Source organism: Anopheles gambiae, chromosome 3, assembly GCF_943734735.2.
Source record: "Anopheles gambiae chromosome 3, idAnoGambNW_F1_1, whole genome shotgun sequence".
Lineage (NCBI taxonomy): Eukaryota > Metazoa > Arthropoda > Insecta > Diptera > Culicidae > Anopheles > Anopheles gambiae.
The window spans coordinates 47,653,823-47,681,465 of NC_064602.1; the positions used below are offsets into that span (position 1 = coordinate 47,653,823).

Sequence of the window (27,643 nt, forward strand, 5' to 3'; positions counted from 1 at the left end):
AAACAATTTTAAATTAAATTACATATTTGTGAAATATCCTGCACCAAGGAGCATTATGCAGTAGATTGTTCTAAAATTTGAAAAATTATTATTATTAATATGAATGTGCACAATCAGTGAAAAATTCTTTCTTTTACTTACAATTTTAAAACGATTTTGCGTGTATGATATTTATTTACGGTATGACGACGTAAACATCATTGATAGAGACGGTTCAATCACGAACAATAAAAATAAATTTTGAAAAATAATCTGATTTCACTACAATGTTTATTGTAGATGCATTTATAATCAAAAATGAATGATTTAAGCGAACTAAACGGCAAATGATTGAAAACAAAGTTTAAGGCATTTAGAACGTTAATTCAACAGTACTTGCAAACTTTGTTGGTATTGGCTTTTATAGATTGTATTTTGACCTGACTTGACTTGAACTTGACTTGAACTTGACCTGCACTAACACTTCCAAGCACGGTTACGATTCCATGTTTGGTTTGAAGTTTTTCAATTCCGTTTCTAAATATTTACAAAACCGACTCAAATTGGTACGTACCGTACTGACTGCCGGGAAGCGGTCGCCTAGCTGCCGTTTGTCTCGTTTCAACTTTTCCCTCATGATGCGATCCAGCTGCTTGCACTTCGCTATCATTCCTAGCTCATGCATGATGGAGTGCCAATCATTGTCGGCAAAAATGTCCATCATTGAATCGAGCGCCTCCGCCAACACCCAAACGTCCTCTTCGTTGGCGCAAGTGTTCAGCACGAAATCGATGATAGCTTTCACGTGCGATTCGGGCAGCAAGCATCCCAAAATACCCAGCATCCGCAACCAGTTTGCCCGAATTTCTACATCCTCACATCCCGTCACGCCGTTCAACATTAGTTGCAAATCATTCTCCGTCATTTGCTGGAACAGCTCGGGGCTCTTGCGCAAATGTTCCAGTGCAGCACGCATCAATGACGTCGATGCTTCCAGCAGCTTTTCATTACGTTCGCCCTGGAATACTTGCTGACCCAAGTCAATCCATACATTGTAGACGGCCGCTGGCCCGCCCAGGTCCTCCGTTGAAATGTTGTTGCACAAATTGTGAAGACACAACATGGCGGAGATCCGCATCCCGTCCAGCTTTTTCAACGTGCCCTGCTCCGACTCGACCAGAATTTGGTACACATTCTCAGCCACCGGTTGGGCCTTCTGCCATAGCTTCTCGACCAGTGCGAGCGATTTGATAGCTTCCAGGACTTCCACCGGCACTTTGTCCGTATTTTCTACGCTTTCATTCAACGTGTTTGTGTCGTAATCGTACACGCTTTCTGCATCTGATCCACCATTATCGTCGTTTTCGTTGCCTTCACTCTGCCAGTCATCTTCCGAGGAGCAAATGTTGGTCAGTATTTCGGCCGCTATTCGTTGCGCTTGCAGCAGCCTTCCGACGTTGCGCACTTCCAGCTCTCCCTCCGAGGGCAAATCGGCCTTTCGTCGACGCTGGTGCGATTGTGCTTCCGTTTCTTCGTCGAAAACCACGTCATCTGTTACTTCCAAATCGACCACATCCTTTTGCGGTTCAAGGGGAAGCATACTGGTTAGATTGCCCAAAGCTGACCGATGGTTCGTTTCCAGCGTTTTCGAAACACAGATCAGAACTTGACTCGTGTGACTATTCAAAAGCACCGGAACATTTCCAATAATAGCGGCGGCTAAGGTACGCAACATTAACGATGAATTGTCCACCACATCGATTGCCAGCAGCGATGTAAGCTCCGATCCATGGTTTGCTAGCACCCGCCAAGATGACGCATTGTCTTCGGAGACCACTAGCAAGCATTGAGCTACTGCAATAGCTATAAAAGAAGTGAATGATACACGTTAAATAATCTTTATAACAAGGTTGGGGTCCTCTTCGCACTTACCTATTTCCAGCCCATACACGTTATAATTAAGAAAGGTTACGAAATTCTCCAACAACGGGGACTGATTGAACGCATTCAATGCGTCCGATGTGCTTTCACACAGGTTCCACAGCAGATTCACGGCTTGCAAAAACGTATCCGAATGCTCATCCATCTGGTTCTGCATATTCTTATCGAATGTTGGCGTCCACTGCCCATTGCTAGGATACCGGGTCAGCAGTGCCAACAGCGGTGTCAGCACATCTTGATCGACCATGAATTCGCACAGCTCCACACTGACCACCGAAACGTTTCGTAACGCACCGGCAGTGGCATGCCGTACACTCTTGTCCGGATCCACCAGCAAAGAAGATGCTATCCGAATCACATTATTACCCACCAGCTCTCCCACGTTGATCTCGCCCTGGCAGATAGTGGCCAGTGACTGCAAGCCACAGATTTTTTCCTCCGTGACGGCCGACTCCAGCTGCTCCACGATAGCTTCGACCGGAGTGCCGGATTTCTCGCTTCCGCCCAGACCCTGTTCTATCAGTTCGTTTACGTCCATCAACCCGGTAGGGTTGGTTTTATTACGGTGTGTTTTTAATTTCTTGGCTTTACCCATTTTTACAGCAGTAGAAACGAAAGTCGTACGCCGGACCACCACGCGCAGCAAACTAACGAAAACAATTGCACGTGTTTATGTCAGCTGTCATACTGTCAGTGTTGCCAGATTATTTTGGCAGATTTCGGTAGGATCAAAAACATTTTATCTGTAGTTTACGGGGTATTTCTGGTCACTCTGGTCGCCATACCTTTCGAATGCATGTTGCACAATGGGTTAAATTCGTGTGACATTTGGCATATTTGTGGAATTATTTATCACAGTACGCTGTCAACAAACTCAGATTTAGCTTATTTTTGCTATTAAAGTTATTTAGAATAATAATGATTTACAATAATTTACACATAATTGCTAAAAATAATGGCATTTTAAAGGTTTTTTTTTTCTCCAGATTTACAGCAGTAAGTTCAGCAGGTGCACAGGCATACAGAAGCTTTCTTGCAAAGCTGCCCAACAGCATCTGTCAGCTTGAAAGAGTCAAATAATGAAATGAGTGCCTATCGGCAGCTAAAATGGAAAATACCCGTTGAGTACCTGTTTTATAATTTCGTTAACTCAACGATTTAGAACTCTATTTATATCCTTAGAGACAAATGAAGTCAAATGGCCCAGAATTCATCACAATAGTCAATTTTGCTTTATCAGCCAATTTGTACCGATGTCAGGCATTAAAACTTTAAAGTTCCAAAAAGTTCGGTACACGTTCTTAACCAGCCTTTGAGTTTCATCGTAAACCATACACACCCCAAGCGCCACAGATTAAGTTTAAACGACTGGAAAATCAAATATCCATAGCAAAAAAAACGAAAGATCCATAGCTTTATTGGTTTGCTCAATAGATGGCGTATTACAACTCATCATTATATTGCTGTCCTTTTCTTGCAATGTGTTTCGACAAGTTTCATCTTATCATGACCTATATAGCCTTCTAACTTTCCGAGCAAAAATGTATGTGAATGGTCGTGTGGTCAGATACATGGGTATCAACACCAACGATCATTACTCAAATCTCACTTGCTTCAGTGCTGGTGGTTTCCATTGGAGTTTAGTATTTAAACAATCGTATCGCCGTTCTAGTTCTAGCGATGCATAACTTCAATGCGAAACCATACAACAGTACAGAGGAAATGAGAAAGCTCTCCTCCAAGCGAGGAAGCTCAACTGGTTGGGTATCCCACAAACAGATGGTGCCACCAGCTTTTTTGCTATTTTTAGAATGCCTGAGTCGTTTGCCGTCTGCTAAACGAAGTCTTTCTATATTCCGTTTAGGTAGAGTGCTTGAGTCGTTTAGAAGCCGTTTAGTGGTCGTTTAGTGGGTTTGTGGCACTTGGGACCATGCTTATCAGCTGCAAAGTTCCAAAGAGTATCGTGTACTTGTTAAAAAGCTCCATACTTCCACATGGAACACATCATCATCATCTCTTAATCAGCCACAAAGTACGACATCCGAACGATTTTTTTATTAACCAGCCTCAAATCAGCTATATTGTTCGAGCTGGCTATTTGAGAAGTGCTTCCTGTATATTTTTCTATCAGTCCCTGTGAGCTGTGTTTGGGTTAGATGTGGGACTTATCATCATCATTATTATAATCATCATTATCATCATTTAGATGGTTTCAGGATGATTTTTTTCAGAAGGAACGGTCCGAAAAGGCCGTATTGCTATCATTATCATCATTATCAGTCCCACATTTTAATTACTCTTTCCCGAATGTTTTCAATATGGTTTAAGTTGTTTCAAATTGTTTTGAAAATCAATAAAAAATGCCAATAAATCGTGAATTGTTTTTAATCGGAAGTCATTCAATTCTTTTTCGGTTATAACATGGAAAACCCTATAAGTAAACTACAATATTTTATGATTTGGCAATCACTTCACAATCAGAAGATAGGTTACGACATCGGGCTTAGCTTTGGCTTACAATAAAAATATTCTCTGTATCCAAAAGGACAGTGATTCCCAATCTTGTTTCTAATGCACACCAATGAGTCATAGGATATTTTTATGAGCGCAAAGTGAAGAAAGAAAAAATGTTTTCACGTTCAAAAGTTCTTATTAACTAGACGCAACATCTGATAACCACTGACCACTGAGGATTTTATAATGAAAACTTGTTGCCTAAATATGCTGCATGAAGGTTTCGCAGGCCTTGCATATGATCTTGAATATGACCTTGAATCATCGACAATTTATTAAGAAGAAAACTTACTTTTTCTGATTTGTTCAATTATATCACTAAAATACTTAATATTTAGCCCCGATTCCTATCCTAGTCCTTAATTAGTGTAGTACCAATTTAAAGTATCCCAAAACTGGTGTTTCTAAATAAAAATATACAATTTAAAGCCCTTTAGTATAACACGCTTAAGTAAAGCTAAACATACATCATCTATTTCAGCTAATGGAGAGCATTCGTCAGCGTTTACAGCAGCTGTAAAAGGAAAATAATTTAACTTTTATAAAATTGAATTATAAATTTGAACAGCTGTATGGTGCAGTTTTACTCACTGGGTTGTCATCAATAGTCATGTTATTCTAGAGTTAGGTAATCTCACCTTCCATCTGTTATCTTACACCCGAGAGGGCTAGATCTGGTACTGTATGTTAATTGTTGTTTTCTTTTTTGTACGATATACTATGCTTTTCTTTCGTTCTAAACCATATGTAACATCAAAATACAAAACTTTTTAATACTTTTGCATTTCCCGTTTTTAACACTATTTTTATTGCATATTTAACAACATTGTATAGCAGCGCATGCATCTCTATCCAACTGATCTTAAACTTTTCAAAAAACAAGTAACAATCTTTATTCTACCACGACAAACCCTTTTCTACCAGATTGCTTCCCTCTTGTAAGACGTTTATTGCACTTCGATCTTGCGAGTACTACACGTGTTTTGTTAACTTGTCGACTTACCTGATGGATAGCGCACAGCGTATATACTACTCACTATACGCTATTGCAATGCGTACATTTCTTTACTCAATTGCATATTCAACAATACTATACTCGCCAGGCTGTGTTTGTTTTGTACGTACAGGCTCAACTGAAAACACATTCCATCGATCAGAATTACAGTATTTCCTTTGTATTGTGTGGAAAAATACATGGTGTTTTGCTGCATTCATGAAATTTATAACCTAAACCGTCTGGCGTAGTATTACTGTACGACATTCTAGTTTCATGCTGTTGTTTTATGGCATTACTATATGCCGTGCCTATTTTCATTGCTCGTCATTGATTATTTCTTCACTCATCTTAGATAAAAATGTTTAATTTTCGTTTAGTGGATTAAACCATATAAATATTGCTTTCATCTTGTTCCATTTTTGCACGTTCTATTACAACGTCATTGTTCTTTGCGGTTCAACATTACGACAACTCAAGTTTTCGGCATGGTTTGTGATCGTTACCCATTTCACTGGCAAAACAAGGTAAGAGACCTAAATTGAGAACTTCCTGTTGCTGCTCTACGTTTTATACATTTTATCCACACTGTTTGCGTCGGCCGAATGAATCTAATTTAAAACACGATTACCATAAGCGAACCTCGAACGTACCGCGCTTTGCACTAACATGGGTCGGTCACAGATCGACCATACTCCTACCGTTGACACGGGCGCACTCGCACACCTAAATGTTGCTGTTCTTTGAACTCTTGCTATCAAGCTCAAACCCGTTGGGAAATTAAGATTTGATACTGCTTAGTAGCTATCGACTTCACGCAGCTGGCGGTTGCCAAGCTCCAGCGGTGGACGAAAGTTGTTAATGACCTTGCCGTAGTCGAACTGCTTGTTGAGCGTCTCGTCGCAGGGACACTCTTCGGCAGCATCGTAGCAACGCATTTCGCGGAAAAGCTCCAGCTGCTCGTGCGACACTTCGATCGGTTCCTTGAACAGAATCCAGGTGACGGACTCCGAGCACGGAGGAGTCGTTAGCGATCCCAGGTACGTCCAGTAGGCTTTACCCTCCGGTAGCAAACGAGCCGGGTCCAGTGGTTTGTTTAGGGTAACCTGAGAAGGAAAGTAATGCAGTATGTTTTTTTAAAATGATATTGATATTCACACGACCAAGCATTGGCGTGCTAGAGGGGGGACATTTCAATTGCGACTGGGACTGTTTTGGTAGCTTTTATTCTGCAGTTCAGTTCGTCTGTACAATGTAACTGAAAGCTGATTCATGCAAAAGCAAAAAAACGACAATACTTCATTAAGCGTGCCTCCAACGTATTTAACCATGTTGCTGTAAGCTGTAAACCTCCCCAACAATTGATACCGAAAACATTCAAATCAATCAGATTCTACCACCCATGTTTATTAGACCTATGGTAACAATGGCTCGATCAAATGATCACCACCAGCGATGAACCACGCAGCATCCCCCCTCCTCCCACCATTTCATTCGGCTCAGTCGTGTTGACGCTGGAACATCCTATCCGATCGCCAAACTGAACGCGATCGCGGGTTCACGGACAGTCAGAGCCGCGGTGAACAATTTATGTGAGTAGCAAAATTGTACTTTGCTAGCTGCTGGGCGCATTACACGGTGCAGCTTTTTTGTTGCTGTTGCACTGATCCCCGCCTCGGGCGATGGTGCGCCGAGGGAGATCAGCAGCAAAAAAACTCTCGTTTCCCGTTTCAAGGTTACCGACACGGGACAGAATAATGCGAGTGGCGGCCCTAGATGGAGATATGCATGAAGTTGCTGCCTGAATCAGAACGGTTGTTAGCGTCACTGTCGATCGTGTAAATTCAATGACGAATTTATTACGATCAACTTTTGTGATACATTTCTTCACGCGTATACTACACTTTTACACACAGAAAATGTTTTTTTAGTACAAATTCTAAAATACTTAGGTTAATGCCTCATGTATTCTTCAATATTGTCAGCTCCTCTTCAACTCATCGTATTGATTAAATGACCATACATTCATCCGACGACGCCCCATATCCGGATTCAAGCGGATGCAGCAATATCTTACCCCCTGAACAATACGTCTCAACCTTTCTGCAGACAGCCACCCCATTAGTTGATCAACACTTGAGCAAACATGGATGAAGTGTGCTAACCGAGTGGTAAATAGTTTCGTTGTCTTCTAAGCCTCATATAAAGACGTTGTGCGTCAGTGTACGTAGGTTGCTCTCTCACTTGACCTAGCTGGCAGGCAATTTATCAGATAACCCGCAAGTCCACACACTTGGAATCGGTCAACGATTCATATATGTGCTCCACACACGCTATTCCTTCCACGGAACGTCCAGGCGGGCGAGCATGCTTCGCCAACGGTGACCTATGAAAGAGAAAAGTGGACAACATAACCTGTCGATCACGCAGCGAGCTGCAAGATAGAGCCATTACAATCGCCGTTGTTTACTCATTGTAGGCCTGTCACTTAGCACACGTGAAACTACAAACATTCAACGTTTGAGCTTCGCAACGAACGAGAAGGACAAGAATGCATTTTGATGTAGGGTCACTGTACGACGATTGGGTCAGCATGTGCATCATTTTTGTTTTTGTTCAATTCTAACAGCGATTCTGCCGCCCTGCATTCCGCCGCGGAAAATAATCTCCACTATGGATTGTTTCTGTAAACAAACAATTCGTCTGATACATCCCAAACCCCCGTACTGGGCAGCGAAGCGAAGCACTCCCCGGATACAGTCTGACTAGCAGCAGGTTGGATTACATTTACTAGAATTGTATCACGTAACAAAGCCTTTACAGTAATGTGAATATTTTATACCAAGCCCCCAACACCTACACCAGCTTGGACGTTGTTTGCGACGCCCTCCAAACCCCCCTAACCGGCAGAATGTATTGAAATTCTACAAATAGTCGCATTTCCGCTGCCCGATACTTACGCGATCGCCCTTGTGTGTGATGAACGGAAGCAAACGAGCGATAATATCCAGCTCCGGATGCGGCTTGCCAACCTGTGAATGCATAAAAAGATAGTCTATTAGTACAATGCAATCACTTGCATATGCAAAGCACTTGCGATGCATTTCATCTCGATGTAAACTGGGGCGTGTATGTAGTGTCATTTGTATTCTTGTCTCATTCAATGATCGCCACGGTTAAAAAAGGCAAGATGGATACATGTTTTTACTTAAGAAATCTGAGTATGTAACAATAATAGTTCTGAAAGATTTAGAGTGGATTAATTTGTTTCAATGACATCGGCTAAAGGCGAATATTGCAATTATCATCTAAAATACAATTACAAATAATTTTGCTAGAAGTGGTTGATTTTGAACATTTAATTGATTATTAAAAAGAACACGATCATACTGTCCTCTTTTTCATTATTTAATATTTTCAGTACAGTGAAAATAGTGTTATTCTTCAATTGATAATGTAATTGCTACATTCGAACAATTGGCCTCCGATCCCCTGTAAGACGAGAACCAGTAACTCAAAAACAGATCCTTTTCGTACTATGCCTTACATAGATTCTATTTCATCTTGGTATTGAAAACCAAACATGACGTGATCATATTATATCTCATCTGCATCACATTAACGGATAGTGTTTGTACAACATTACCGAATCTATCTATCGCTTGATATGCACATTTACCAGTTGAAATACAGAAGCTTCCCTCTAAACATCAGCTTCAATTTAAACTACTCTTTGAATTAATTTATAAGTGGCCCTTGAAATATCACCGTCTGTCACTGCTGATCTCGTGATTTATCATGTGTGCAATACTCAACGGGGATCTCGTGGCTTGCCTGCAACGAGATCTGATTAACATCAACAGACGCGTTCATAGATCTCGTTTAGTAGACAAGGTGAGATATAATCGCCGTACAAAGTTTCTCCACTTTTCCTCGACACGCTACGGAAAGCGTGCTAAGGGCACACTGTTTGCCTTGCTGCTTGTTCGAAAGGTTAATTTCAAGCCTACCAATAATTGAATTGAGTCTTGCAAGAGAGTGCCTGGAAAGAAAACATTAAACTGGCGTCATATGGACTGGAAACATTACACATAGCCAATAACCCATAAAATAAATGCACGTGCAAGAAAATCTACTTGACATTCTAGAGAACAACAAAAATAGCACAAACAGCAGCCCACACACACAAATCGATTCATGTTCGCTGCGTTATCTAACAGGTGAAGCCTGCACGGTTGTTGGACAATTGGATTAGGCCGCACCAAAGTCACCTTGCCCTAACAGAAATTCCAGTCCAGTGTGTCACAATCGATGGAGAAACTGAAACTTACCTTCAAAAACACACCCAGCACCGCCAAACCATCCGGATGGCCAGCAGCCTCAGCGAAGCTCTTGTATTTGCTCTGGTTCCAGTGGACAAGGTGCAGCTCGCCGGCGAACGACTCACCATCCACCGTATGCTCGGAGCCACGCGAATCCGAACATCCCCAGTGGCAGTGGAACTGCTCGAGAATAAACTGTTCCTTTTGCAGCGGTCCCCCGGTCAGCATGGAACCCTTGCCGTTTACATCCACCCTCCAGCAGTAGCCCGGATTGACCAGGCTGCGCGTGTTCTCTGGTACGTACGTCCAGCGGAGCGGATTCTCCTGCAGATCGCCCGAGTTTTGCGTTTTGGAAGTAACAATGTCGACCGGCGATTGACGCTGTCCCCGTGCCTGCGGGAACATTTCCGGCCACTTCTGGGGTCCTGCGGGGGTAGTAGAATGGAGAAAGAAAAGTGGCGGGAAAATGTATAAATAATATGCGTAATAACTCAAATGTACAGTGAATGCTCAATGAGAGCAAAGTGTTGATTAATTTTGGTTCGTTTATTTATTGACGATGCCATTCATCACATTTATGGTCAGTTTCATTCTTCCACTATGGTGTCGAGAGTGTCAACCAAATGGTGGTTTTGCCTTAATAGAAAACAGATAAGAGCACAGCAAATAAAGTACTTGCAGTGTTGTAATGATAATGACTGTCATTCGTGTGCCTCATTCACAGTGTAATCACACAAGAATGACGCTTTTTTCCGCAACCCCACCCAATCACTTAGGGCGCTGCCACCATCGTCAAGCAACGTTTTTCCTAATCTGAATAATTGTTTTTCAACCAATTCAATCAGCTTAGCTAATTACTTCCGAACAGAGCAGCAGCAAATGAGTTCGAAAAGCTAAACAATATTAGAACCACATCACTATGGCTTAAACGACAAACACTTAAGCACGATTTTGCTTACAGTTCGTGGAATGAAATCTCAAATTCACTGTGCTAGCGAGGCAAGCGGGGGCCGCCTGCCTTGCACAGGCAACACCCTCCACGATCCAATATGTCATCGATAAACAATTAAGTGCAACCGATCACGATGCATCCGGGGAAGCAGCAAAATGCTGACCAACCGGCACCACAAAATGCACACACACACACATACGCTTGCATCGTGACTGACGGAACGGCACGAAGAAAACGACGAAAGTGTCGAGGAGTCAGTCGCTGAAATGGTACAGAATTACCGTACGTTTATGGAGACACTTTTTACGTCCGACAGTAGCTGCATACTGGAAGCTGCAGCATGGGGGATGTTTTTTTTTTATTGCTGTTCACGCCTACCCAACGACCACTTGATTGGCCTTAATTCGAGCAGGATTTAACGTGCCTCGTGCTTTGTTCTACGGAGTGGTAAATGGGGCTAGGGCACTTAGCAACGTTCTGCTGCTGAACAGAATCTTCTCGGACTTGACTTGATTGACGCAATAAAGTATGATAAGAAATGCACAGAGTGATTGTACACAGCTAACGGTCTGCATTATGCTTTACGTACTTGAAATCTTGACCTCAATTTTGAGCGCGGGGGAAGAAAATGGCACACAATTAAGTGGGTGACACTTGTCACGGAATAACGCATATGAGTGAGTTATTTTGCATTTATTTTTCCAATTTCTTTTATTTTCTAATACCATTGCATTTTATTACATTTTCAACAAATACCCAAAAAAAAACATCATTCGTCAAAAATTACTGAACTGCATCAACGAGGGAATGATGAGCATATTATGATCATCTGTCACTCACCGGTGCGATTAATCTTTCTTCACACTTTGAAAAGCAATATTGAGGTTTGTTATGATCAATCATGCCAAAAAAGCACCAACCAGTGTGTTTGCTCAACCCTCGGTGGTAGTTGCTGACGTCAATCAAATGTTATGAAGTTGAACGATTCGTTTAATCTGAGGAGTTTGAGCCACTTACGATACCATACAATTGTAAGCGTCCCAACCAATCCCGCTTGAGATGGTGTGCCATTGGGTGTCTAAGAAAACAAAAGACACCCTAATTGAATAAATGCACTTTCGTGACAGGGGCAGATTAAATCGAATTCAGTCAATTTTCCTATTCAACAACAGCAGATAATAGTTAATACACACGCTACCTGCGATCTTCGTGTAAGCTCCGTGTTGGACATGAAATCAAATCAAGTGATTGATCGCTCAAGATGATTGTTTATTGAAGTTTGACGACAATAAGTCGTCTACTGTAGCAGCCATATTTTCTTTATGATAGTGACTTATCTGGACATGTTTTATCTATAAAGATCAATGGAAAGATGTGGAATAAGAAATTGCGCATTGAACCATTCTTGACCCTCACCTATTTCAAGAGCGTATTGACATTAAGTATTGAGGCGCGCGTGGCTCCTTCAAGAGCGTTGCTTGTATGAGCGGATGGTTATAAAAATTCAAGTTGAATATTAAATCTCCACTTAATCATAGACTTTAGTTTACCACTTAATGGGAATACAGTAATCTCAAAACAAAAGAGCTCACTCTTTTATTGCACATTACGGAGATCTCGATTGCACTATGCCTGAGGCTTTCAGTACAATTTGGAAATTTAGTAATCCAACACTTGAAATTGCACTTTTGACGAAATCTTTGGCACGCTCCAGACTTTGTGCTTCAAGTTTTCTCAAGAGCTTCGCTCTATCTACATACAATCTTTGAGTGTGTGTGAGTTTTTTTAACCCCCTTCCAGCTGCCTTCTTATCACGTGTATTCACACAGTGCATTGTAAATGTCACAAGACCACTTAATCAGTCGCGACAACCCCCATCATGAGTAATGGGCAGCACAATATCCAACCGTTGGTTGATGGTGGGGTGGTGTTTGAAGATCGTTAACACTGTGCCATTCGGCGCCGACTCTACCTAATAATTTTCATTTATCAAGCACATCGTATATCACACACTGAGATGGACACTGTAATTTTGCGCAAGTAGTACAGTAGTACATCGAAAAGTGTGTGGTGAGGGAATGGGACTGATGGGAGGAAGTTGCTAACCAAAGGAAACAAAAAAAACAACAATTGTGTCCACCACAATCAAGTGTAGTAGATATGCGTCATGGGTTTATCATTTGGAGGCTATGATATATGATTACTATCGCTTGCGTCGAGAGCAATCAGACACATTGTGGAGTGCCGTACGCTCATGACGCCGGCAGTTAGTAAATACTTTAAAATCGTGTCATAAACTTTTGGACTAAACGTGTCGGGAGTGTTTTTCAATGCGCTCGACGGACGAACATACATTTTACGTACATACAACGCACTTGTACGAGAAGCTTCTGGAACAATATTTACTCCATCTCACGGTTGTACATTAAAAACCCCGCAGTACTTTCAAGTAAACAAACGTCAACAACGATAAGGTCTCAAACATGTCCGCAATATTTTGCGGTAAAAACACAACACGACCTTTTGCTCGAGCGCCCCAACAATACCGACGCCGACAAAAAGGTACAACAGTTCGGTTTCGTACGCTTCCGCGATCTTTCGATATTAGACGCCGCCACTGTTCGGTTTCCCTCCGCGCAACTTGAGCAACATGAAAGCACGTGCTGCAAAGTGTGCTGTGCTACTCACCAGCAAACCAGTGATGGATGTGTTTGGGGAAACACGCACACACACACACACACAACACAACAAACAAACGGACACCTTCAAACGGTTTCAACCAAGAACAGAAAAGCACCGCTCGGCTGCTCTAATGCATGAGTGCTGTGGCGGTGGCCCATGGAATTCCTTATCACGTGACTAAACGCGACAAACCGGTCGGTCGGCAGTGTTGTTGGAAAGCCAGACATCGTTGGAACGAGGGGTGAGGGGAGGACAGAGGGGTAAGGGTTAGTGGGCGCGGAATTTACGCGAACCGGTTTTAGCTACCCTTTTGCAGCGCCAGCTTTGCGATCATCGTTTCCATGGCAGTGACTTCACATCATCCGTTGCTGCGCGTTGGAGATTCTCAAGAGCGAGCTGACATCGATCTTTTTTGTTTATATTTTTACAGCCTCCTGTACCGGTTCCTCGGCGGCGGCGATTGCACGCACACATATCTACATCCGGTTAGCGGCGGATCAACAGCATCCAGTCGGTTTTGGATAGGTTTAAGCTGCACAGATCGATTCATTCACAGTCGCAAGCCACAACTATGGTTGTGCTGTAAAAGGGAGTCCACCAGAAAAATATCGCTTGGGTGGCGTTAATTGAAGCAATTAGAAAGTTTAAAGACGCGCACTGATTGATTGAGTCAGCTGGGAAGTGAAGCTTCGAGACCGTCAACAGTTGAACGGTTGAAGAAAGTTTTGCGCCGCTAGGAGTTAGTTAATTGAAGCTCTGTGGTTTGGTGTGAAAAAAGGTGCATAGGGGTTCTGTAGGGTTTGCAAAAATAGACATTATCTTTTTTTCACTTTTCAACACTTTACTCAAGACCAACACGACCAAATTAGTGTATTTACGTGGGTTGTAATTATAATTGTAATTATAACGTGCCGGTTAATAAGTTTCATAAAGACTATGAAGATGGTTTGAAAGTGAAAATTAAAAAAAAAAAGATCTACACACATTGTAAAAACCTTTTTGCGCATTGCTTGACGCAACAGGTGTATTGTATTTGTGCACGAAATCACAAACACTTTATCATCAATTTAATCGATCGTATCTCAGCCTGGGAACGATTTAATGGAATTGTTTTCCTGATGTTTCCAACTCCATCATGACGCTACCCATAAAATCGGATTTACGCGTTGCTGTTGATCGAGAAAATTCCGTTCAAATCATCACGCATCCTACGGAGCATGATGGCAACAACAGACAAAAAAGAAATACAGATGAGCATGAGTTCTCTCGCTATCACAACACGTTCAATGTCTAAACACTTGATTGTGTTGCGTTTCGCAATCGCTACGAATTTCAGGCAGCTTCCGAGCGCATGATCGGCGTTAGAATGAATGCGTTCGCAACTCGCTTATACCCATTATTCCAATCATTTCCTCTGAACGTTGACTCTAGAACGGTCGATCATTGGCAATGACTCAAATTGCCTAAATCACGTGAAATTTATATTTTTTCGATTGACATTGCACACGACGTTATCAATGGAATCATTGATGTCCCTTTTATTGATTGCAAGTAATGGATGCCTGTATTGAAAGGCATATTATTTTGTGTGTTTTTTGTTCAAGTGTACTTTGTGTTTCCTTTGTAAAGTTTCGTTAAATTTTTAATATCGTAGAGAAGCTGTGCTAGTAAAATAAGAATTTACCAATGAGCCTAAAATTATTGAAACATATTTTTACCGTCTTTTTTTGTCCCCAAAACGGTTATACAACACGTTCAAGACAAAAGTGAAGATAAATTTAAATAAACGATTCTCATTAACTCCAATTTGGCTTGAGCATCTCATAACAAAGGTGTTGCCAAAACGGGGGACAAATTTCATCATTCGCTTTGTCCTGTCACTCTTCCAACTCTTCTCGCCATAATTCACCCATTACTGTGCACTGTGTGTCATTGGACATTTCGAGAAACATAAGCCAAACAACATCAAAGACTCACAAACACCTCGCCCATGACTCGCAACCACCACGTTCGTTTATCAATTCGTCGTTGAGGCTACAATTCGGACAGACCTTGTCTACTTCCGCATAACCAAAATCGGAACATCCCTGTGCCACAAAACGTCGCACGCTTCCTTCGCTATGAGCAACATGGAGCAGCATTGTATACAACGTCACTGATAACAGGTGCGTGATTGATTTAATGACCCTCTGTTGATAACTGAGCCACCATGCTGTCGAGGGAATTTCTATTGCAGTTTCCAGTGCTGATTTCAGCCACAACCTCTGATAATATACTCCATCACGCGAGATCAATAATCGAAAGCAATTCGAGAAGATTACAGCACCAGTCAAGATCAAGATCATCTCGGAATCAGAATCATCAGCACAATTATCCCAAGCGAAGGGCTCGATCGACATGCTAGTTCATCTGGCCGACTCTCCAACATAGTTTTACTGTTTTCACGTGACTTACCGTTCATTTGCGTGTATCCCCAAGTGACAGACATCTTGACGTGGTTTTGGTCGGTTTCACTCTCTTCTAACTAAACAACAAGCAACAGTAACACTGCGCGAGCCGTCACACTGTAACAACAAACCGTTTCAAACGCAACAACAAACACTCTCCGCAGCTGGACGCTGATAACTACTAGCTCTCCCGCTGACTCTCTTTGCTTCAGCGAAACAATCGCACACAACTACAATCGTACGTTGCTATAGGCTATAGCCCTCTTCCAACTAACCACCCCCTGCTATCCGGTGTTATCAACAATGCTCACAACACTGTCCAACGCACAGTACGCGTCTTCGATCGTGCGTATCGAACGGAGAGCCACGCACAGATTTCACTGACTTTGCGAAAAGCCCAGCAACGACGGAAGGCTTTTAGTTTCACCACTGCAACCTAAACAAACAGTGAAATGCAGCCGAAGTGTCTATTTTGCTCGCCCTTTACGAAAACGGCAACGAAACCAGCGGGATGGATCTACGGTTGATACTGATTACGGCTCGACGACGCGGCACACAACCTGCTCGTTCAATTGGCACTTGCGGAATGAACGTTGGAATGAACGACCACGGCGACGAGGGCGACTATTCATCTGGAGAAGGCGCTCCAGTGCCTCACCCATATATATGCAACGCCACTAGCAAACGGAACCACACCACTACACCGAGCCCTGGACGACGCACGTTGCATCTCTCGTGTGGTGGGCCACGGCTGCCCATGGCTGCGACGAATGCGGAAAATTAATGGAAACTCACGCAACGAACGTGTACCGCAGGTCCGCTCGTTCCTTCTCTGCACATTATTCTCTTCGTTTCGCTTACTCTCTTGCCCTGTTCAAGATCGTTGTTGATCAAGTGTTGTAGGAGTTTAAACTTTGAGCGTGGTGGTGATTGCACCGTTGCATTTCTTATTGTCACTGATGGCTGCCAGTTTTCAGCCAGTGCTCAATTGCCACCTGGTAATGATTGTCACCTTCCGGTCATATGTCATCTGACGAGTGTAAATGGTAATTGAAAAACACATTTGTTGTTAGCCCATCGCAAATAATGAAACAATTAAATTGCGGGGTTGAATACAATGGTCAATTACCTGTCTGGAACGAAAAGTATTTCAAAATGACAGACTTTTGTGGCTCATAATGTAATGTAATCGGTGAGCAAAATAAAAATAATTACAAATGGTAATTTTTTTATTTTTTTTACAATTAGTTTTTGAACAGTTATACTTATTTTCATTTGGATTTGCATTTGATTTGCACTCAACCGAAATCAACATAAATAACATAAAACGCAGTATCATTTGGTGTCAAATTTTACGACCCATTCGCCACCGAACGTAAACATCTCACTTTAGCTTGTAAAGGAGGCGTTAAATTGACCATTAAATACGCCTATCAAGAAACCATTGATACTGTCTGGCTGGTGTATAAAATGAAATGAATGAGACCTTAACATAATGACGATAACTGTTAATTTATTTCACCCTGAATACGATTCCATCTGCACGTTCCATGCACGCAATCAAAACCGATATCAACATAAAACACAAATATTTGTTTAAATTTTTTAACAAATAAAAATACTTCAAACAACCTTGTTTCAAACATGCACAGCAACAAATGTACAACAATAAGTCTGAGGTACTGATAACGATATCAACGCAACCACACGTATGGCGCTCGATCGTAATTAAATCCCTTTTAATCCTCCAATCACTTGAATCGATCCAAAAACAATTATTATTATTTATCTAGGATTAACCATTACAGCTCTGGTCATGTGATAAATAACAGTTAAGATTGTTTGCCTCGTTATCAGTATAACGTCTTATTGTAGCATTAATGCTACTATATTTCATACGTTCTATCAATGCTTTAGGACATCACTACTAAGCCCATCGTAAGTATGGCTTTGTGAAGTCCCCTCTACCTTTTTAAAGTACTTACATGTTATTTCGTAAGTGGAGGAGAGGATGGGAGGGGGATCAAACTTTGGTTCAAACCAGCATACATTATTTACATAATATGTTTGAGATCTGAATGTTTTATTTTTTTTTAAACATTGATGTGTTTTGTGTAGCTTACTTAACAGCTTTTGTAATTGTTTTCTGGTTTCATACTTTACGAAACCATGTTTACAAAAAAAACATTCTACGATGTGTGTTCCTGTCTTGTAATTACCAAATTATATGGAAGAAGAGTCGCATTTAAGACCCTGGTCCAGTTGTACATTATCAGAAATAGAGATATCATAAAACCGAACACCCTCGACGGTACTCGAGACACGATGATAATCAAATATGTTACCCTGCCTGTTTCTGCACATTGCTCCATATTTACAAAACGATACGATATGATCGTCGATAGCAGATGATTGATCGGCTGCCTTTTCATTATCATATGCGTCCTAATTCATGTTTCAAACGACCACCCCATCTCGCTCAGAGTTTTATTGCCACTTGGACGATCAAGACGTTCTGGAAAATGTTTTCATTAAGCATTTGGTTCAACAAAAAATATCAAACAACAAACCATCCTTTCGATTCATTGGTATTATAACGAATCAGATAGTGGCTACTTATTGGTTGATGTATTGGTGATCTTGACAATGTGATTAAGCTTTAAATAGCCTGCTAAGAAATATTATATATACGCGTTAGACTACGTGACACTGTATGATAAATTGTATTTCTTGCAAAAATTAGTTGTTGTTAAGCGTAAAATATATTTAATTCTCGTTCAACCTGTAATTTGATATTGTTTTACTTGGGTTTTGCGAGCTACTGTCAACAGGTACTTTTGATTGAAGTGTTTAGATACATGTACTTTTAAGAGATAAACGACCCGCAACTAGCCCTACGGAAATAAAGATTTTTATAAGATTTTTAGTAATGTAAAGCTGCACAATCGGCTAGGTAGAGCTAACATTCAATTTCGGAATGCTAACAATAAATAAAATTACAGTAGAATATAAATATAATGAAACTCAAGATATTAGACAAATTACAGTTTATGTGCTTTGAATTTAGAAATTGAATTTTAAAATAATTCAATATTTTATTGAAAGTATATCATACACATTCTGTTGAGATGAAACTTATTTTTCTTTTGACATGGATTGATAACTACTGAGGAAAAATTAAACATTAATTCTCGAGGTTAATCGCCTAATATTGTAGTCCCAATAGTTAAAAAAAAATATTTTTATGAATTGTTATTGCAATCATATTGCATAAAACGTATATAATTCGAGGTTAAGCGGTGTAGCATAGAAGATTGATCGCTGAAACTCATAAGTTAATTCATAGGCAATTGCTTTTTTCTCTTATAGGGTAAATGTACCTATAGTGGTGGTAGCACCAATAGTGGTGGTATTGCACTAAAATGCGGTTCATACGGCAAATTACAAGTAATTAAGTTATTTAAGTTAGTGTGAAATGTTCTTTAGCATTTTACAAAGGGTTTAAAATTAAATTGAAAAAATTAAATTAAAATTAAATGAGGCCATTCCGTTACTTAGTGACCGAAAAATCCATTATTTTTTGAAATGGGTCAACATTTTTCCAAAATCCTTAGGATTTCATAACGAAACTCATTTTTCTGTTAACGTTCTAAACGACCACATAACCACGCAATTATTAGTTTTTCAACATAACTGTTATGTAATGTTATTGTTTTACTAAAATTATTTGCCTTTTTACCATATTTATGCATTTTTAAGTGTTTCTTACCATAGTGCCATTATAGGTACACAAAACAGGCATGTTCCTATAGTGGTTATAGTTATAAAATCAATAAAAACATGTGGTTTTAGATTTTTTCGAGGATATTTTTGACATGTCGTACTGTTTTCACTAAAATAAGCAAAAGAAATAAGTTTTATATAGGTAATTTACCAAAAACAGGCCAAAATTCGCTTATCTGCCTGAATGAAAAATTGACTTCAAATCAAGCACACTCTTCCGGGTGTAGGTTGACGACAGGTGTGATGCAGTACTTCAGTCAATAGTTTCATTGATCAAATTTATACATTTTTTTACGATCAAATTACGCAAGAAACCTATATTATGGCAGTAATCCTTGCTATTCATACGAAAACAGCTTCGAAACTAAGTTTCATTGATATTATACACCGTTTTTGATGCATCTTTGTTTACCACCACTATAGGAACACAATACGACGACTATAGGAACCATACCACCATTATAGGTACAACGAAGCAGTCACAAAAATATGTATTTTTTCGTAAATTTGATGTATTTCATGATAAAAATGGTTGTGATTGCGTAGATAAAACATATTCCAATTGCTATGTGTTAAAATATTCAGAAATTATCCTTCCTCACACTTTAAATCCATTAAAACACATCGGTACCACTACAAATTGCACCACTATTGGTACATTTACCCTAAATGCCAATAAAAAAATCGAAAATTATTATTTTTAAAACGAACTATTATAGCGAATAGCTGTTAGAACAAGTAAAAATTCATATTTAAAAAAAAAACATTTTAAGAAATGTAATAGCTTATTTACAAAAATATGTTTCAAAACAGTTTTCTATTGTTCTTTTGTTCTAGCGGCAAAAATCAAACACATACAAGTAGTCGCCAAAATACGCAGTACCTCTTATACTCGGATTCGGAGATACGCGTTTTTTTATGTTGACAGTATTTTGAGCAAATTGTACTGATTTGATTAATCAATTGTGAAATGTAAAAAAAATCTCTAATGGTCCAATTTAATTATTTGAAGATGTTTTGTAATTGTAATCTTCAGTCAAAATTATATCAAATAAAGGATTTATTGGTAAACCCCTATCGCGTCCAGCAAAATTCCAAGAAAATTGATGTACGTGGTTTTTGACGGCTGTTTTCGGTCCCCATTAATAGTGTATTACCGCCTGTGCACATTTCCCGCCTTGGTTGAATTTCAAACAATTATCATGAACAATTGAATTATATTTGCATCAAATTTTCTTTTTGCATACCTTCAGGCGCCAAACAAAACCGGCGAACGAGAAAAGTTTCTTCTTTGTCTAACGTGCTGCAATAAATGCTGTTGATTTTTAAAGGGCCTGTAGCTCTCAGTCAGTCACTAATGGGCTTACCAATAGCAGAATAGTTATTTATGTGTATTATTCATACAGGCCTATTCGAGATTTAAACACACACAAAAACGCGCAGTTCTGTTAAGTTATGTTTGTTTACCATTGCAAAATATATGTACATGTTTAGGTATTTAATTAAATCTTGATTTGAAATTAAAATTGATTGAAATTAATTGAATGTTTTTATACACAACCTACAAAGACACGACACGAAACATATCTTGAGAAACCCAAACACCCCATTTAATTGCACAAGGGTAGCACGCTTCTTCCCATACAAGAGGGATGCTTTAAATGCATTGTTCTAGCGTCACTGATAACAGATGCGTGATTGATTTAACTACCCTCTGCTGATAACTGTGCCACCATGCTGTCGAGGGCATTTTACACGCGGTAGCAATGCTACTTCCAGCAGCAGTTAGATCTCTGATAGTGGCCCATCGCACGAGATCAATAATCGAAAGCGATTGGAGCGCCCATGCTCTCTACACTTCTTTCGTGATCACCTCGGGATCAAATTCAAACCACCATCCTCAGTTGACCAGATGATCGTATCACCAACATCGATAGATTCTCCAACATATTTCTGAAATTTTCACGTGACTTACCGTTCATTTGCGTATATCCCCAAGTGACAGACATCTTGACGTGGTTTTGGTCGGTTTCACTCTCTTCTAACTAAACAACAAGCAACAGCAACACTGCGCGAGCCGTCACACTGTAACAACAAACCGCTTCAAACGCAACAACAAACACTCTCCGCAGCTGGACGCTGATAACTACTAGCTCTCCCGCTGACTCTCTTTGCTTCAGCGAAACAATCGCACACAACTACAATCGTACGTTGCTATAGGCTATAGCCCTCTTCCAACTAACCACCCCCTGCTATCCGGTGTTATCAACAATGCTCACAACACTGTCCAACGCACAGTACGCGTCTTCGATCGTGCGTATCGAACGGAGAGCCACGCACAGATTTCACTGACTTTGCGAAAAGCCCAGCAACGACGGAAGGCTTTTAGTTTCACCACTGCAACCTAAACAAACAGTGAAATGCAGCCAAAGTGTCTATTTTGCTCGCCCTTTACGAAAACGGCAACGAAACCAGCGGGATGGATCTACGGCTGATACTGATTACGGCTCGACGACGCGGCACACAACCTGCTCGTTCAATTGGCACTTGCGGAATGAACGTTGGAATGAACGACCACGGCGACGAGGGCGACTATTCATCTGGAGAAGGCGCTCCAGTGCCTCACCCATATATATGCATCGCCACTAGCAAACGGAACCACACCACTACACCGAGCCCTGGACGACGCACGTTGCATCTCTCGTGTGGTGGGCCACGGCTGCCCATGGCTGCGACGAATGCGGAAAATTAATGGAAACTCACGCAACGAACGTGTACCGCAGGTCCGCTCGTTCCTTCTCTGCACATTATTCTCTTCGTATCGCTTACTCTCTTGCCCTGTTCACGATCGTTGTTGATCACGAGTGTAAATGGTAATTGAAAAACACATTTAGAAAAAATAGTAATAAAATTGAATTATTTAAAAACAAATAAAAACTGTTTTTATTTATTTATGTATTGCTATAATTTATTTATGGTTCAGTAGGGACGTTTACACGAGTTTCGACATTTTAACAAGCAACTCTTTTTAACTCCTTATCAACAAAATCATAAACACAGGGACTATATGTTGCTTACTTTCGTTTTCATTCCCCAGATGGGCATGAAACATGGATAATCGATACGCCTTGCCTTTTGAAAAGCATTTTTACCACTTCCTTGAAATTCCTAACGATTGATCAGATCGATCGATCGAATAGAACTCAACTAGAAGATTATTTAATATATATTAAATGTTATTTCATCAATGTTATTTTTATAAGCCGTATTTTGGTAAAGAGGCGAATGAGTTACTAACATATCCAATTCAATTCATATCTTATATTGCTAGCTTTTTGCATTAAGCTAGATTGTGTAACAAAAAAAGTACTGGAAACCTTGACTTTACACACGAGTTGATCAATTTAACTAGCACTCGGATTTCAATAATCCCATGTTCATAGCCCGCAACCGCAGACTAACTCCAAATTCTACAGATAAATACAGATGCTAATCGATTAGTTTCTAACAATGGAATTATATATCATCTCCGTATCAATGAAAGATAAGTGCTATATTTGGAGTCGCTACGTAGTCTAAGACCTTGGACGAATTTGTTATCTAAGGAATTGTTGAAGATTTTGATAGCGCTATAGTATTCATAAGCTTATCGAGCCCAATTGATATCAGCTTCGGACTAGCTTCGGACAACCACCAACAGAAACACTAATGCAGCACAATATTTGTTAACGATTTGTACGTTTAATCTGTTGACGGCCGTAGAGAAACGGTACGATCTGATTAGTACCTGCAAAGGAATTCACTCGTATCTCAGTATCATGGACAGCCACCGCGATTCATTTCTAAATTTACACATTCCCTGAATCGCTTGTTTGAAGGATTTGTTTTTCACCAGTCTCTAAGTGGGTTATCATGTTCTGGAGTGCTAAAATTCTTTAGTCAAACACAAATATCACGTTTCGGCCAGAGAATAATTTCATGCAAGGCTGTTTTAGCCAACTAACCTTGTTGACTGATACTGAAACAACGATTATTTGTCTTAATACATACATGGGAGGGTTAGGTAATGTACTCGGACTTTTTTACGTGAAAATATGTTGTTCTTTAAATAAAGTTTAATATGTTTAATGGAATTCAAATAAAATAAACTCTGCTATTTTTACAATGCTGGTATATAGAGTACAGTGTACGAGCACATGACTAAATGCTGTTTTTTAAGTTGAATAATCATACGGCGCATAGTCTAAATAAATATCTTTAAAAAATCAGTACTTAAAACTAGTCTGAATTGTTTATACGTCGTTTGGTGTTTTATTGAACATTAATTAAAATAAAGAAATACAAAAAATCCATTACGATATTTACAATTTACTCATTCCGTAACACCGGAATGGCTACCCTAGGGAAGATAGTTAATAAGAACAGTTATGAGACCAATGATGGCCAATCACTTAACAAATACAAATAATCAAATAAACACCAATTACAATCCTTCCAACGACTCGTTCGTTTGCACTCTGTAGCTACCCGTCAAATCCAAATAATCCTGATCAACCCATTGATCGTCATTTGGGAGCTCCTCCGGTTTCAAACTCCATGTACCTGTTAATGGTACGATGTTTTTGTCAAGTGAAAGATAGTTTAATATCGCACTGTTCAAGAAATGAGTTTCGAATGGTAAAGCGTTCCCTGCTACTGGTATATCATCGGTGATGGTCCAAATAGAAATTTTGGAAGTTTTAAAGTTCTAGAAATATTAAGAAAATCTATTATTAGTTTCTTTATGTAAGGTAAACAATAAAACAAATCTTACCTCAGGCAAACAATGATGCTGCTGACAGTAGTAGTTCGTATCCTTTTCCCGATGACACAACGTACCGTCGGGGAAGTACGAATCTACGCCTAAATCATTCAAATCGAATCTCGGTGCGTAATATGCTTCGCTATCAGCGCGTTTGCAGTATACTGCACAGCTCATCCACAATCGCTTCGAGTCGTATGGACCTTGAATTCCACGGCCTTCAGGATCCAGCCGTGGAAGCAACTGACTAAACTCGCGACAGCGTCGATTAGCATAGAACTGGACCGGTTCGCGGTTCGCTTGGCACAGCTTGCCATCATCACAAATCGCAACGTCAAAAGCTACACCTTCACAGCCTTGATCGGTATTAACTGGGGGCGGATTGTCACAACGGCGCGTTCGGCGCTTGTATCCCATCGATTGCTCCAAACAACCAGAAACACATTCTTCGTCCTTCCATTCGCTCCATCCGCCAGGGATAATATTGGAGGGTTTTTTCTTCTGCTTGGTACATGTGCCTCCCTTGCACCACTGTAAAATGAATTGAAAAAATAAATAAATTAGTTATTACAAAGATTCAACCTTATGGGTAAGGCTGCATTATAATTCAACTCAATTTAAAGTTTTCTAATCCTTTGCATTAAACACGGTTAAGCGTACATGGTAAAAATAACGCAAAACCCCTGCCTTTGTAAAACTCCGCCTAAAAGTATGCAATTTACATTACATGGCTGGCTGCGTACGTGTTCCGTATTTTAGAACAACTTGCTTTCCGCTAGCTTTGGTAAAATGGTTTTTGGCAGAATGATGAGCATTTCTCGTAACAGTTAAGGATATAGGAAAGGCCTACCTTATTATCACCACAATCAGTGCCTTCCAGTGCTGGTCCGGCAAAATAAAATCCAGTCCGATGAGGAGTGCGGCAGCGTACATTCTGACAAATCGCTGGCAATTCTGTGGACGCTAATATGGCATCCTTATCACTAAACATAAAAAATATATCTCGATAATTTGGAAAAAAAATATCATAGGCACAAAACATTACTTACGTAAGCAGCACCTCGCATTGTTTCTTCGCTGTCCAAACCTGTCCTGGGTGGTCGTAATATTTCGATGTATCATATTCTGCTACTGTTTTAGAATCCTGTTCAAACAGACAACCGGCCCAACTGCAAACAGTACACGACATTGAAGAATGGTTTTGTCACTGTGTTATGCATTACTTTACAATACCTAAGCTGTGTGATCACATCGGCACTACAACTGGACCATGTAGTTTCTCCTTGCGTTCCCCTTGATGGTGACATAACGAACCCATCCTTTGGACAGCCGTTTCCAACAGAATCATGATGCATCCCTAGACTAAATAGAATTTATATGACATATTTTATCCAACATAACGTAAAATCTGCAAAATGTGCTTACTTGTGACCGACTTCGTGCGCTGCTATGTAAATGGATGTAAAACCCGACGAAGGATACGGTTTACCAAACACGTTTCTAGCGCCAAACTCGGCAATTACGCAAGCGTAATCGCTTAAGCACACTCCTCCGACCGTTGCCAAGCCCATGGTTCCTCCGGCTCGGCGCCCGTTTTCGATCGCATAAAAATCCAACCCGGACAGATATAACGCCATATCCCAACGGCCCCGATTTAAGACACTTTGATAGGCACAGAAAGAATCAAGCAGCTGATTGCGCTCACCATTGTAGTGAGGCATTGCGGAAGGCTGCGTGCGCATGAGCTCAAGATACACTAGTGCAATATCGACACCCTGCCCCAGCGAGGGATGATGATACAAAGCCTGAATGCCGTTAATATAGGCCAGTATAAAATCTCGCAAAGCTGCATCGTTGTAGTCAAAGTAAGGGGCAAACGTTTTGTAGGCTGCTTCGTCGAAAAATACTGCAAGTTCTATCAAAGGTTTGGCGTTTTTCGAAGGAGCACTACGGTTGCGACCGTCTCTTCCTTCTAGCTCCTCCAACTCGGAAGAGGAATAGTTCTTTTGTCCGAGGGTATCTCCAAGCAGATGGATTTCGGAATGTGTTCGACGCCGCACGAGCTCATATGACACATCGGCCTGGTTTGTGTCGATCTGTAGTGCTTTGATCAAATGTGGTCTTCGTAATGTTGAACTCAGAGACGGCATATTGTCATCCAAAGGAACCAATTCCAGCGGTCCAGATGGGTGAAAGATTATTCCAGTCTGCAACGAGTGAAGTAATTATGGAGTGTAAGTCGAATTGCAATTATATACATAAGTAGAAAATAACATATTCACGGTGCAAATGATTTAAATATACGAAATATCATCAAAACACATTAAAAAAAACTGAGCTCTAAAATACATCATAAATGACCCTTTAAGCTTATGTGTTGAAAAGTGAAATTTGTCTTGTTTTACGGAGGCATTTTAACGATTCATTATTCACTATTCTACCCACATCGGCAGAGAAAACATAATCACAAACTACTTAGCAATTTCTTTTTTTGGATAAACCTTCGTTCGGTTCGGTACGTACAAATCGATCGTCGCCGTTAGTTGAAAAGGCAGCCGTGAAGTTATCATCATTATGCACAAAATGTTCGCTAGTAGCTGGTCCTCGGTCGTCAAGCACCTTAGTGACACGTTCCTGTGCTGTTGTGAGTACTGTAGTTGGTTTAGTTAACACTTTGTTCGGCCGTAGATGTAACCGAATGGGATCGTTCCGAAAGGAGAAACTCAAATTCAAGTCCTTCACATCCCAACTACCGTCTGGACGATGCACTTCCAAATCCACTATCTCATAATACGGCCACCCACTTTCGCTTTCGCTACCGAAATATTTTATTCTGTCTGCCTTCGTGAGCCCATCCACGAACAGCTGTTTCGTTTGTTGATCGAATGAATGACCGACGATCGTTTGGGCGATCAGAATGTGAACAACCACAATAGCGCACTGAGTTCGGCACATGTTTTGCTTGATCTGTAAAGCTTTCACTCACTGAACAACCACACTTAGCAAACTGACGAACCGTTTGTTACCGGCCACCGAGCCCAACTGCAGGAGAAATTCTGCCGTTCCAAAGGTTTTAAATGGATTTTGGGGGGAATTTGGAATTCTGCACGAGTGACGCAATTATTGCTGCCGACCAGCGTACCGGCTTCCGAAGCAAAAAGGCAAATGAGCTCAGTGGCACAGATGCACATGGTACGGGATCGAGCGGGAGCGACAAGGTGACAGCTA

At 40.6% G+C, this 27,643-nt stretch overlaps 3 protein-coding genes and 1 long non-coding RNA gene across 5 annotated transcripts; all 4 read right to left on the bottom strand.

Moving 5' to 3' along the window:
* Nucleotides 1–154: 154 nt before the first annotated feature.
* On the bottom strand, nucleotides 155–2,613 carry LOC1279481 (HEAT repeat-containing protein 3). Its single transcript, XM_319205.4, has 2 exons — nucleotides 1,912–2,613; nucleotides 155–1,842 (listed from the first exon to the last, which is right to left on the bottom strand). Exons 1-2 carry the CDS (start codon nucleotides 2,513–2,515, stop codon nucleotides 476–478), a joined length of 1,971 nt encoding a protein of 656 aa, XP_319205.4. The 5' UTR covers nucleotides 2,516–2,613; the 3' UTR covers nucleotides 155–475.
* A 2,605-nt stretch (nucleotides 2,614–5,218) lies between these two features.
* LOC1279482 (carbonic anhydrase 2) lies at nucleotides 5,219–22,229 on the bottom strand. 2 transcript variants are annotated; one of them, XM_061654478.1, is made up of 4 exons: nucleotides 21,590–22,229; nucleotides 9,760–10,175; nucleotides 8,389–8,460; nucleotides 5,219–6,534 (listed from the first exon to the last, which is right to left on the bottom strand). In XM_061654478.1, the coding sequence occupies exons 1-4, from the start codon at nucleotides 21,621–21,623 to the stop codon at nucleotides 6,226–6,228; spliced, it is 831 nt and encodes a 276-aa protein (XP_061510462.1). In that variant the 5' UTR covers nucleotides 21,624–22,229; the 3' UTR covers nucleotides 5,219–6,225. The 2 variants fall into 2 exon arrangements, with proteins under 2 accessions (XP_061510462.1, XP_061510461.1); XM_061654477.1 differs by lacking the exon at nucleotides 21,590–22,229 and adding an exon at nucleotides 15,839–16,856.
* Nucleotides 8,954–9,753, bottom strand: LOC133392811 (uncharacterized). Its single transcript, XR_009765816.1, has 2 exons — nucleotides 9,343–9,753; nucleotides 8,954–9,262 (listed from the first exon to the last, which is right to left on the bottom strand). It is a non-coding gene; the product is annotated as an uncharacterized LOC133392811 (long non-coding RNA).
* Nucleotides 22,230–22,605: 376 nt separating the features above from the next.
* LOC133392810 (A disintegrin and metalloproteinase with thrombospondin motifs adt-2-like) lies at nucleotides 22,606–27,603 on the bottom strand. The gene is made up of 7 exons (XM_061654476.1): nucleotides 26,939–27,603; nucleotides 25,841–26,622; nucleotides 25,649–25,777; nucleotides 25,465–25,584; nucleotides 25,266–25,398; nucleotides 24,428–24,946; nucleotides 22,606–24,361 (listed from the first exon to the last, which is right to left on the bottom strand). Exons 1-7 carry the CDS (start codon nucleotides 27,368–27,370, stop codon nucleotides 24,098–24,100), a joined length of 2,379 nt encoding a protein of 792 aa, XP_061510460.1. The 5' UTR covers nucleotides 27,371–27,603; the 3' UTR covers nucleotides 22,606–24,097.
* Nucleotides 27,604–27,643: the final 40 nt, after the last annotated feature.

Bases quoted from the DNA above. Each gene is read 5' to 3' on its own strand.
- LOC1279481 (XM_319205.4), bottom strand. From the start codon at position 2,515: ATGGGTAAAGCCAAGAAATTAAAAACACACCGTAATAAAACCAACCCT. The intron at 1,843-1,911 runs GTAAGTGCGAAG...CTTCTTTTATAG, and splicing joins CGTGTATGGGCTGGAAATAG to CTATTGCAGTAGCTCAATGC.
- LOC1279482 (XM_061654478.1), bottom strand. From the start codon at position 21,623: ATGTCTGTCACTTGGGGATATACGCAAATGAACG. The intron at 10,176-21,589 runs GTAAGTCACGTG...CTACCCCCGCAG, and splicing joins GGGATATACGCAAATGAACG to GACCCCAGAAGTGGCCGGAA. The intron at 6,535-8,388 runs GTAAGTATCGGG...TTTCCTTCTCAG, and splicing joins TCACACACAAGGGCGATCGC to GTTACCCTAAACAAACCACT.
- LOC133392810 (XM_061654476.1), bottom strand. From the start codon at position 27,370: ATGTGCCGAACTCAGTGCGCTATTGTGGTTGTTCACATTCTGATCGCC. The intron at 26,623-26,938 runs GTACGTACCGAA...CACTCGTTGCAG, and splicing joins CTAACGGCGACGATCGATTT to ACTGGAATAATCTTTCACCC. The intron at 25,399-25,464 runs GTAAGTAATGTT...TTTTATGTTTAG, and splicing joins CAATGCGAGGTGCTGCTTAC to TGATAAGGATGCCATATTAG.